This window comes from Rhinoraja longicauda, chromosome 23 (genome assembly GCF_053455715.1).
Source record: "Rhinoraja longicauda isolate Sanriku21f chromosome 23, sRhiLon1.1, whole genome shotgun sequence".
Classification (NCBI taxonomy): Eukaryota; Metazoa; Chordata; class Chondrichthyes; order Rajiformes; family Arhynchobatidae; genus Rhinoraja; species Rhinoraja longicauda.
The window spans coordinates 25,486,482-25,499,809 of record NC_135975.1 but is presented as its reverse complement, the minus strand read 5'-3'; the positions used below and the strand labels follow the sequence as shown (position 1 = coordinate 25,499,809).

General features: G+C 44.7%; 1 protein-coding gene across 1 annotated transcript in view; it reads left to right on the top strand.

The window, feature by feature from the left end:
* Nucleotides 1-218: 218 nt before the first annotated feature.
* The window catches only part of redic1 (regulator of DNA class I crossover intermediates 1), a 54,817-nt gene continuing 41,707 nt past the window's right edge, over nt 219-13,328 (top strand). The window contains exon 1 of the mRNA XM_078419462.1: nt 219-439. Coding sequence (XP_078275588.1) covers nt 219-439 — 221 coding nt within the window. The remainder of the gene's footprint in view (nt 440-13,328) is intronic.

The window sequence follows — 13,328 nt, the reverse complement described above, 5'->3', positions numbered from 1 at the left end:
ACAGTATATTCAGGCCCATTACCAGTCAGCAATACATTCACTTGTTCATTCCTGATGACCAAAAGACAAAATTTATCCTCCATTAAGTCAAGGTGGTAAAGTTTCCAATGCAAAGCATGATTCATCACAAAATAATGCCGAGATCTGCAAGTTTAGAGGATGGGGTCTAAATTTACAACTTACGTTTGATGCATGGCCTGTGAATTGTGAACGGTGAGATGTTGAACAAATGGGAGCCAGAGCCACACATTCACTGGCGCCTGCAGTCAGCCCTCACACCGTTGGCCCTCACTTTGAATGGGGCGCTCGCGCCTCGCCTCGCCTCGTCGCTCAGCGCGAGAGCCGCCCGCGCTCGGGGAAGCGCCTCGTGTTGGCGGAGTCTCGAGCGCCGAGGCCGGCTGGAGGTGACGGGCGCCATGAACTGGGTGGGAGGGGTCCGGTGAGTAGTGCAGCGCCGCCGCTCACTGTGCAGAGTTGCGGGCGAGATGAATGGGGGGTGCGGAGGCGAAGCGGTATGAAATGGGATAGGGTAAGATGGGAGGGACGGGGGGATGAGATGGGATGGGGAGACGAGGAGAGGATGAGATGGCGTGGGGGGAGGATGAGATAGGATGGGGGGGGGGGAGGAGGAGGATGGCATGGGGGAGGATGAGATGGGATGGGGAGGAGAGGATGAAATGGGATTGGGGGGATGAGATGTGATTGGGGGGATGAGATGGGATGGGGAGGAGAGGATGAAATGGGATTGGGGGGATGAGATGTGATTGGGGGGATGAGATGGGATGGGGAAGATGGGAGGAGGGAGGAGGATGAGATAGGATTGGGGATGGGATGGGGGGAGGAGGATGAGATAGGATGTGTATATGGGTGGCTGGATGGGACGTGGATTGGGGGGAATGGGATGTGGATTTGGAAAAACTGGTTTTGGATTTGGAGCGGGGAGTTCCACCACATTCATGCATTCTTGAAATGGAAGTGTAATTTCCCTGTACCTATTGAAGCCTCACATTTCCTGGTCCACCCTAATTAATACAATGCCCTCCATAATGTTTGGGACAAAGACCCATCATTTATTTATTTGCCTCCGTACTCCACAATTGGAGATTTGTAATAGAAAAAATCCCATGTGGTTCAAGTGCACATTGTCAGATTTTATTAAAGGCCATTTTTATACATTTTGGTTTCACCATGTAGAAATTACAGCTGTGTTTATACATAGTTCCCCCATTTCAGTGCACCATAATGTTTTGGGATATGTAAATGAAAGCAGTTATGTTTAGTATTTTGTTGCATATCCTTTGCGTGCAATGACTGCTTGAAGTCTGCGATTCATGGACATTACCAGTTGCTGGGTGTCTTCTCTGGTGATGTGCTGTCAGGCCTGTATTGCAGGCAACATCAGCTTATGCTTGTTTTGGGGGCTAGTTCCCTTAGTTTTCTCTTCAGCATATAAAAGGCATGCTTAATTGGGTTCAGGTCAGGTGATTGACTTGGCCACTCAAGAATTTACCATTTTTTTAGCTTTGAAAAACTCCTTTGTTGCTTAAGCAGTATGTTTGGGATCATTGTCTTGCTGTAGAATGAAGCGCCGGCCAATGAGTTTTGAGGCATTTGTTTGAACTTGAGCAGATAGGATATGTCAATACACTTCAGAATTCATTACGCTACTACCATTAGCAGTTGTATCATCAATGAAGGTAAGTGAGCCAGTACCTTCGGCAGCCATACAGGCACAGGCCATATCACCCTCACCACCGTATTTCACAGATGAGGTGGTATGCTTTGGATCGTGGGCAGTTCCTTCTCTCCTTCATACTTTGCTCTTGCCACCACTCTGAAATAAGTTAATCTTCGTCTCATCTGTCCACAAGACCTTTTTCCAGACCTGTTGTTGCTCTTTAAATACTTCTTGGCAAACTGTAACCTGCCCATCCTAATTTTGCAGCTAACCAGTGGTTTGCATTTTGCAGTGTAGCCTCTGTATTTCAGTTCATAAAATCTTCTGTGGCCAGTGTTCATTGACAAATCTACACCTGACTCCTGAAGAGTTTTTCTGATCTGCCAGACAGGTGCTTGGAGATTTTTTTTAATAATGGAGAGAATTCTGTCATCAGTTGTGGAGATCTTCCTTAGTCTGTCAGTCACTTTGTGACTGGTAAGCTCACCAGTGCTCTCTTTCTTCTTAATGATGTTCCAAACAGTTGATTTTTGTAAGCCTAAGGTTTGGCTGATGTCTCTAACAGTTTTAGTCTTATTTCTTAGTCTCACAATGGCTTCTTTGACTTTCATTGGCACAACTTTGGTCCTCATGTTGATAAACAGCAATAAAAGTTTCCAAAGGTGATGGAAAGGCTGGAGGAAAGACTGGGTGCTGAGAGCTCTCTTGTACCTGCATTAAGGAGGCATTTAAACATACCTGAGCAATTACAAACACCTGTGAAGCCAAGTGTCCCAAACATTACGGTGTCCTGAAATGGGGGGGATTATGAATAAACACAGCTGTAATTTCTACATGGTGAAACCAAAATGTTTAAAAATGGCTTTTAATAAAATCTGACAATGTGCACTTTAACCATGTGTGATTTTTTTCTATTACAAATCTCAAATTGTGGAGTACAGAGGCAAATAAATAAATGATGGGTCTTTGTCCCAAACATTATGGAGGGCACAGCACCTCTTGAGTCAGGACATGCTTGATGACGATGACAAAGACATTCCAAAGCTGATTAACCAAAAACAAATAGTGCTTGTTTTGTACGTTCAATCCCCCGCAAACAAAATGTTCTGTCATTACTGAGTGCATAGTAAGAGTGCTGGAAGTACAGGAGGTCACTGATTTTCATATGGCATGGATTCTCTGGCACTGTCAAGGCTATCGCTGCTGAACACCCAAGACCCCATCCCAATGAAACAGACAACTTATAGAAAGTCAATAAACAGCATCTGGAAGGAACACTTGAGACCTCCTCGACTGTGACTATGGTCTTGACATGATGATCTTGACTCTATTTAATAACTAATTCAATCCAGTCTTGCATGCAAGAAGGTGAAAAGCTCAAACGCCAACTATAAAAACAACCTTAGGACTACAACTGAAGGGCTTTGGTTAGGCTGCATTTGGACCATTGTGTGCATTCTGGTCACCTCATTACAGGAAAGATGTGGAGGCTTCAGAGAGGGTACAGAAGAGTTTTACCAGATTGCTGCCTGGATTAGAGGGTTTCAGCTACAGGGAGAGGTTGGATAAACTCGGATTGTTTTCTCTAGAATGCATAGGTTAAGGGGGGGCTTAATAGAAGTGTATGAAATTGTGATAGGCATAGATGGGTATGTGAACCTGATTTTAATATGAAATGACTTTTAATATGAAATGACTTTTAATATGAAATGACTTTACAAATGAAATGACTTGCGCGATTGTACGCATACCCAAGGAGAACTTAAGATGGAGCTAACATGAATACAGGCACGTTTAAATAAGTGTGTGTCCGAGATTGATTCATAGTCCAATTACAGCACAAATACACAACAATTTGGCGACGAGGATGGGATTCCTCTAACAGGAACAGATTGCGGTCATTTTGAAGTTTTTGCACGTCCGAACATGAAGTAAATGACTCGGTATGTAATTTTAGATTTAGATTTAGAGATACAGCGCGGAAACAGGCCCCTCGGCCCACTGAGTCCGCACCGCCCAGCGATCCCCGCACATTAACACTATCCTACACTCACTAGGGACAATTTTTACATTTTACCCAGTCAATTAACCCACATACCTGTACGTCTTTGGAGTGTGGGAGGAAACCGAAGATCTCGGAGAAAACCCATGCAGGTCACGGGGAGAACATACAAACTCCGTACAGACGGTGCCCGTAGTCAGGATCGAACCTGAGTCTCAGGCGCTGCATTCGCTGTAAGGCAGCAACTCTACCGCTGCGCCCGTTGGAAAATATGGAATGCACATTCGCAAGTGCAAGTCAGCCCATCGATGCAACCTACCGTACAAGCAGTGCTGTAGCCATGCAGCGCAGCACATAGAGGCAGCCATGGCCAGCAGAAAATCAATCGTGTTCGCTTGCCAGTAATAGCTAAGCCACCCTACGTAGGTGCCGTGCAGCCCAAGGTCCAAGTTCAGCCACTGCCCTTTTTGTCCCCAGCAACCACCACCGAAGGCGAGTATCCGAGTATCAGAGAGCAGAGCAGGGACGGTGATAATGGTTAAATAGTGTTTTTGTGAACCGAGTATTAATAGTATAACAATGGCTAATCCAATTGTTGGGAAGGTGCCCCAGTTGGAATCTGGTTACACTAATGAGGAATGGACTGAAGTCTTGGAGGCTTGGTTCACTTCAAACGATATCACGTCAGAAGAGAAGAAAAGAGCATTGTTCCTTACAGGTTTAGGAAGCAAGGGTTACCACACCCTACAAGCATTGCTGCAGCCAGCTAAGCCTGCAAGTAAAACATATCAGGAATGTAAGGATGCTTTAATTGCTCATTTCTCGCCAAAACCAACAGAAATAGTGCAAGGGTATAGATTCAATACCTGCACCCAAGCAAATGAAACAATCCCTAAGTTCATAGCAAAGCTTCGACAGTCAAGTGAGGGGTATAATTTCAAGGAACTGGAGAATATGCTGAGAGACAGATTGGTGGTAGGGTGTGCAGATGTGAACATCCAGCAGAAACTGTTGGGTACACAAAATTTAACCTTTGAGAACGCAGTCAATATTGCGACAGCGATGGAGGTTGCCAAACAGGATGTAGAGCAGATCCAGAAGATCGGAAGGCCTCCAGAGAATACTACCTCCGTCAATCAGCTTCAAAGGAAGGTGTTTGAACTACAGAAGACATGAAGTCAACCAAGAACATCCAAAGACGAGGGTCACTACTCTAAGAAATGCTGGAGATGTGGTGGCAGCCACGAGCCAGCGAGGTGCAAATTTCGAGATGGCAGGTGTATCAGGTGCACTGGAATGGGTCACACTACAATACAATACAATACAATACAATACAATACAATACATTACAATATATCTTTATTGTCATTGTACCCAGGGGTACAACGAGATTGGGAATGCGCCTCCCATACAATGCAATAATTTAAGTAATTTAGACAACAGCAACCCAACGAAACTAAACAATTGTAACAGTTTTAGACAGGGTAAAGTGCAAGTTGATCTATGCGTTGTGGCCATCCGGCTCAGCAGGACCGGTTCATAGCAGCTATGGCCCTGGGGATGAAGCTGTTCCTGAGTCTGGAGGTGCGGGCGTAGAAGGCCTTGTATCGTCTGCCCGATGGAAGGAGTTCGAACAGACTGTTGCAGGGGTGTGAAGAGTCTTTGTGGATGCTGGTGGCTTTTCTGAGGCATCGTGTGTTGTAGATGCCCTCCAAGTCTGGTAGCTGTGTTCCGATGGCCCTCTGAGCTCTATGGACTACCCGCTGTAGAGCTTTCCTTTCTGCCTCCGTGCAGCTGAGGTACCACACAGGGATGCCATGCGTTAGGATGCTCTCTATGGTGCAGCGGTAGAAGGTCGTCAGCAGTTGTTGGGGTAGACCAGACTTTTTCAGTGTTCTTAAGTAGAGCAGTCTTTGTTGTGCCTTCTGAGAGTCTAAGAGTCAGTGTGAGGCTGTTAGAGCCTACCAGTGGAGGAGAGGACAATCTCAGAAAAAAGCAAACCACTTGGAGGAGGCAGCTTCGAATTCATCATCAGAAGAAACCATGAGCCACTTGGATGATGAATCAATTAACAAGTTGTCGAACTCTGAACCTTATAAAGCCACTTTGATAGTGAACGGCAGGGAGGTACAACTAAAAGTTAACATGGGAAGTCCATGGACTATCGTACCAGAAGAAGTCTTCAGCAAACTCGGTAAAGACCGTAGGCTAGTTCCCAGTAGCATCAAGCTGAAATCCTACACTGGAGAGAAGGTTGACATCTATCGACAAGCAGCGGTACAGGTCTAGCTCGAACCTCACCGTAAGCCCGAAACGCTGACCCTAGTGGTAGTAAAGAAAGGTGCAAGCCTAATGGGAAGAGACTGGTTAAGGAAGTACCCTGGATTGTTGTTAAAGCTAGTCAGCCAGAACACGCCAGATTCAAGATTAAGTCCACTGAGTAGTATGCACAGTTTGCAAGATGCCATGGACACAGTACTCAACAGACACACCAAACTGTTTGATAACAGCAGTCATGGAGTACTGAAGGTATACCAAGCCAAGGTATATCCACAAGATGAAAACGGGAACAAAGCTTTACAAGGCAGCTCCTGTTTCATACGCTGCTAGAAAGCAGATAGATGCCACATTGGATGACTCGCTGCAGGATGGCATTATCAAGCCTGTGAAGACAGCAGATTACGCATGCCCGATCATAGCTGTTCTGAAACCAGATGGGAGAATGAGAGCCTGCGGCAACTACAAGCTCACAGCAAATAAGATGCTGAAAGTCGAACAGTATCCCCTTCCAACTTTGGAGGATCTACTGCAGGAACTAGAAGGAGGAGAAAAGTTCTCTAAACTAGACCTCTCCCATACCTGTCATCAGATAGAGTTTGATCCTGGAGCTCGAAGGTTCACCACGATTAACACACATAAAGGTCTCTTCGGCAAATACCAGACTGCCCCTTGGGATATCCAGCGCACCAGCCATGTTCCAGAGAACAATGGAGAGTCTGCTAGCAGATATTCCCATGTGCAAGCCATACCTTGATGATATCATCAGCAGCGGAAAGACTGACGAAGAGCACCTCAGGAACCTGGAAGCAGTCCTGTCAAGACTAGAGACCAATGGGTTACGTTTGAAGAAGGAGAAGTGTGCACTGATGCAAGAGTCAGTCGACTGTCTCGGGCATCGACTGAACAAGAATGGTCTTCGTCCTCTTCAAGACAAAGTTGATGCGGTGCGGGAAGCAAAGTGGCCTGTGAACCAAGGCCAACTCCAGGCATATCTCGGCTTACTGGGGTATTACAGGAAGTTTATACCCAACCTGTCACAAGAGATTGCACCATTGACTCAGATGCTGAAGGCAGAGTACAGATCAACAGATTCAAAGAGTGGGAGGAGAAGCAGCAAGCTTGATCCCAAGTTCAAATGGGGAAAGGAACAAGAGCAGGCATTCCCGAGATCCAAGCGTCTTCTTCAGAGTGACAGTGTGCTGACGCATTACGATCCAGCCAAACCCATCCTTCTCCAAACGGATGCAAGCCCCTATGGCTTAGGTTCTGTGATAAGCCATGTTGAATCAGATGGACAAGAACGCCCGATAGCTTTCGCTTCACGCACTCTCAAACCTAGTGAAATGAACTACGCACAATATGAAAAGGAGGGTTTATCGATAATCTTCGGACCGAAGAAGTTCCACAAGCAGTTACATGGAAGGTCTTTCACCATTACGACTGATCACTAGCCTATGATGGGACTGTTTGGAGACCACAAACCGGCCAGCCTGATGGCCTCTGCTTGCGTACCAAGATGGCATTTGATCCTGTCTGCCTACAGTTACATGATAGTCCATCGATAAGGCAAGAAACACCAGAATGCAGATGCGTTGTCACGCTTGCCGATCCACGAAGAAGACTCTTCATGGAATCATCCGGAGCTCGCCAAGCTTGATGAAGCACCAGAGACACGCATCAACATGCTCACCAATCTGGACACGCCCTGTTGATGAACAGGAAGTGAAGAGACCCACCAAGAAGGACAGAGTTCTCTCCAAGGTAAAGAACCACATCATGGAAGGGTGGCCAAGTGCAAGGAATCTTCCAGAAGAAGTAAAGCCCTTTGCCAGCAAGAAAGAAGAGCTGTCAGTGGAGGATGACATAATCCTGTGGGGACCACGAGTGGTTATCGCAGATAATCTGGAGAAAAGGTCTAGAATCCTTGAAGAACTTCATAGCATGCACCTTGGCATTGTGAAAATGAAGGCATTGGCGAGATTATACGTTTGGTGGCCAGGAATCAACAAAGAGTTAGAACAACAAGTGAGAAGTTGTCCAAGCTGTCAGCAGAGTCAGCATAGTCCTGTTGCAGCCCCAATCCATCCATGGGAGTTCCCTGAGAGACTGTGGAGTAGAATTCACTGTGACTATGCCAGCCTCGACAATGAGAATGTGCTGATTGTGGTCGATGCTCACAGCAAATGGATTGAAGCCATGCGGGTGAAACACGCAACAGCAGCAACAACAGTGATTGCCGTGAGGCGGTTGTTTGCAACTCATGGGTTACCAGAAACGGTGGTCACAGACAACGGTACGCAGTTTGTGTCTGAAGAATTTGCCAAGTTCCTCAGCAGCAACAACATCTGCCACATTCAAACATCACCCAAGCACCCGTCCAGCAGAAAGAGGGGTACAGCCGGTGAAAGCAGGTGTGAATAAAGGAAAAGGAACAGACCTGGAACTAAAGATCCAGAAGTTATTGCTGATGTACTGAGTCACACCTCAAGGAACGACTGGAAAGTCACCCAGTGAACTGATGTTCAGAAGAAAGATCCGCACTAAACTTGACGGTCTGTGACCCAATGTCAGCAAAACTATTCGAAGGAAGCAAACCTCAATGAAACAGGCAGCAGATCGAGGAAGCAAAAAGCGAGTCTTTGATGTGAATGATCATGTCATGGTCAAGAACTTTACATCAGGTCCCACTTGGCTTTATGGAATGATAGCAGAAGTCATCAGTGAAGTCCTGTACAATGTAAAGTTGAGTGAGGGAAGAGTCATTCGTTGTCATGTCGATCAAATGAGAGCGTACTTGCCAAAAGGTGACGAACACACCCACTTCCAACAAAGAGAAGTGGTTCAACCAAACCATAGAAACATAGAAACATAGAAAATAGGTGCAGGAGTAGGCCATTCGGCCCTTCGAGCCTGCACCGCCATTCAATATGATCATGGCTGATCATCCAACTCAGTATCCCGTACCTGCCTTCCAGTTTCTATAAGATCCCGTACCCCGTACTCAGTATCCCGTACCTGCCTTACAGTTTCTATAAGATCCCCCCTCAATCTTCTAAATTCCAGCGAGTACAAGCCGAGTCTATCCAGTCTTTCTTCATATGAAAGTCCTGCCATCCCAGGAATCAATCTGGTGAACCTTCTCTGTCCTCCCTCTATGGCAAGATTAGGAGACCAAAACTGTACGCAATACTCCAGGTGTGGTCTCACCAATGCCCTGTACAACTGCAGCAGAACCTCCCTGCTCCTATACTCAAATCCCCTCGCTATGAATGCCAACAGACCATTCGCTTTCTTCACTGCCTGCTGCATCTGCATGCCTACTTTCAATGACTGGTGTACCACGACACCCAGGTCTCGTTGCATCTCCCCATCTCCTAATCGGCCACCATTCAGGTAATAGTCCGCTTTCCTGTTCTTGCCACCAAAGTGGATAACCTCACATTTATCCACATTATACTGCATCTGCCATGCATTTGCCCACTCACTTAACCTATCCAAGTCACGTTGCAGCCTCCTAGTATCCTCCTCACAGCTAACACTGCCCCCCAGCTTCGTGTCATCCGCAAACTTGGAGATGTTGCATTCAATTCCCTCGTCCAAATCATTAATATATATTGTAAATAGCTGGGGTCCCAGCACTGAGCCTTGCGGTACCCCACTAGTCACTGCCTGCCATTCTGAAAAGGACCCGTTTATTCCTATTCTTTGTTTCCTGTCTGCCAGCCAGTTCTCTATCCACATCAATACTGAACCCACAATACCATGTGCTTTAAGTTTGCATACTAATCTCTTATGTGGGACCTTGTCGAAAGCCTTCTGGAAGTCCAGATATAACACATCCACTGGTTCTCCCTTATCCACTCTACTAGTTACATCCTCGAAAAATTCTATAAGATTCGTCAGACATGATTTACCTTTCATAAATCCATGCTGACTTTGTCCAATGATTTCACCACTTTCCAAATGTGCTGCTATCCCATCTTTAATAACTGACTCTAGCATTAGACTAACTGGTCTGTAATTCCCTGTTTTCTCTCTCCCTCCCTTTTTGAAAAGTGGGGTTACATTAGCTACCCTCCAATCCTCAGGAACTACTCCAGAATCTAAAGAGTTTTGAAAAATTATCGCTAATGCATCCACTATTTCTGGGGCTACCTCCTTAAGCACTCTGGGATGCAGCCTATCTGGCCCTGGGGATCTATCGGCCTTTAATCCATTCAATTTACCTAACACCACTTCCCGACTAACCTGGATTTCACTCAGTTCCTCCATCTCATTTGACCCCGGTCCCCTGCTATTTCCGGCAGATTATTTATGTCTTCCTTAGTGAAGACAGAACCAAAGTAGTTATTCAATTGGTCTGCCATGTCCTTGTTCCCCATGATCAATTCACCTGTTTCTGACTGCAAGGGACCTACATTTGTAACTAATCTTTTTCTCTTCACATATCCATAAAAGCTTTTGCAGTCAGTTTTTATGTTCCCTGCCAGTTTTCTTTCATAATCTATTTCCCCTTTCCTAATTAAGCCCTTTGTGCTCCTCTACTGGACTCTGAATTTCTCCCAGTCCTCTGGTCGGCTGCTTTTTCTTGCTAATTTGTATACTTCATCTTTTGTTTTGATACTATCCCTAATCTCCCTTGTTAGCCACGGATGCACTACCTTCCCTGATTTATTATTTTGCCAAACTGGGATGAACAATTGTTGTAGTTCATCCATGCGGTCTTTAAATGCCTTCCATTGCATATCCACCGTCAACCCTTTAAGAATCAATTGCCAGTCTATCTTGGCCAATTCACGTCCACTGATAGTTAGGCCAACTCCAAAAGTAGGTGTAGATCCTGGAAGCACTTCAGAGAGGGATGAACATTTAATCCACAGTAATAACAAAACATCACAACCAGAGCAGGATATTGACGAACATTTAATCCACAGTAATAACAAAACATCACAACCAGAGCAGGATATTGACGAACATTTAATCCTCTGTGATTACACATCACAGCTGGAGCCGGATATTTCAGAACAATAAAAATCCAACGCAGACAGATAGGCGCAGGTCTAATTGAATTACAAGAACACCTAAAAGATTTGAGGATTATATTCTGTATAAGTGAACCTACGTATATACTAGCACTGTATTGTGTATTTTGTTTGATCCATGTTCGTACGATATGCAGGTCTGTTGGTTGATATTATGTGATGTTAGAAATGAAATTGCGTTACCTGCCTCCATGTTAAAGGGGGAGGAATGTTAGGTATGCGAACCTGATTTTAATATGAAATTACTTTTAAAATGAAATGACTTTTAATATGAAATGACTTTACATATGAAATGACTTGTGCGATTGTACGCATACACAAGGAGAACTTAAGATGGAGCTAACATGAATACAGGCACGTTTGAATACTTGTGTGTGTCCAAGATTTATTCATAGTCCAATTACAGCACAAATGCACAACAATTTGGCGACGAGGATGGGATTCCTCTAACAGGAACATATTGCGGTCATTTTGATGTTTTCGCACGACCGAACATGAAGTAAATGACTCTGTATGTAACCAGAATGCACGTTCGCAAGTGCAAGTCAGCCCATCGATGCAACCTACCGCACAAGCAGTGCTGTAGCCGTGCAGCGCAGCACATAGAGGCAGCCATAGCCAGCAGAACATCAATCGTGTTCGCTTGCCAGTAATAGCTAAGCCACCCTACTACACCCAAGGCCCAAGATCAGCAGCCGCCCATTTTGTCCCCAGCAACCACCACCGACGGCGAGTATCCGAGTATCGGAGAGCAGAGCAGCGATGGTGATAATGGTTAAATAGTGTTGTTGTGAACCGAGTATTAGTAGTGTAACCATGGCTAATCCAATTGTTTGGAAGGTGCCCCAGTAAGACTCTGGTTACACTATTGAGGAATGGACTGAAGCCTTGGAGGCATGGTTCACTTCAAACGATATCACGTCAGAAGAGAAGAAAAGAGCATTGTTCCTTACAGGTTTAGGAAGCAAGGGTTACCACACCCTACGAGCATTGCTGCAGCCAGCTAAGCCTGTAAGTAAAACGTATCAGGATTGTAAGGATGCTTTAATTGCTCATTTCTCGCTAAAACCAACAGAAATAGTGCAAAGGTATCGATTCTATACCTGCACCCAGGCAAATGAAACAATCCCTAAGTTCATCGCAAAGCTTCGACAGTTAAGTGAGGGGTGTAATTTCAAGGAACTGGAGAATATGCTGAGAGACAGATTGGTGGTAGGGTGTGCAGATGTGAACATCCAGCGGAAACTGTTGGGTACACAAAATTTAACCTTTGAGAACGCAGTCAATATTGCGACAGCGATGGAGGTTGCCAAACAAGATGTGGAGCAGATCCAGAAGATCGGAAGGCCTCCAGAGAATAGATTGTTGAAAAAGATACAGAGTTAACATTTCAGGTCAAAGGTCCTGTTTCTTTTTTGATAAGTGGTTGACCTGCTTTGTGTTTCCAACATTTTTTGTTATTTTATGTCGCAATACCCATCGTGAAGGAAATTTCTCAGCACATTTGTGTAAAGTGATCCAATTGGAATTGTAGAGTAGCAGCTTATCAAGTCTTAACAAGTCAAGTCTTACTCAGAATTTAAGTTTAGCTTTCAATAAATAATGGGCGGGCAAAATACCTTAGGGTTCTCCTGTTTTGACATAATTGTGCACTTTGCCAGGAAAATTACAAAGGCAAATTGGGAGCTATTCTGAGAAAGTTGCCTTGTTATTCTGCTGATCTCTACAAACATCTTCCAGAATCAAAGTTTTATATCTTTAGTTCTTCAAATTAAAGGAATGGTTGCTTTAATTGTTGTTTGGTTAGCAAATCTTGCTAACACTCCTATACTGCATCATGGCTTCAAATGTAATTGTCTTGTATTTGTAATCACTAATTCTCAAATCGTTCACAACATTCTCTCCACACCTACTTTATCTTACCATTTATAATTTTAAAGACTTCTCGTGTCATCTAAGTTTGTTTGAAATTGGTAAGTCCAAAGCTCTTAATTCTTTCCCGATAGCTGCAACTGCTTAGTTTCAGTATCATCAATGTAAATCATTTTTGTAGTTGGCCGAGAAGCGCACAAAATGCAAATGTGGCCTGATCCAATTTAAGATAGCTTCACATTTGAATTCTTAATCTCTAGAAACACATTTGGTGTTTTCTTTAAATGGAATAGTAGGACATTCTGGCACATAAGTAATCTACAGTCTTAAAAATGATCAAATGGCATCTTACAAATAGGCTTGTAAATTCCATGGTTATAAATGGTGGACATTTTGATCCTTTTGCCATTCCTGCCTGTTTTCTCTGTGCTTTAAGATCATCCCTGTGCAGTCA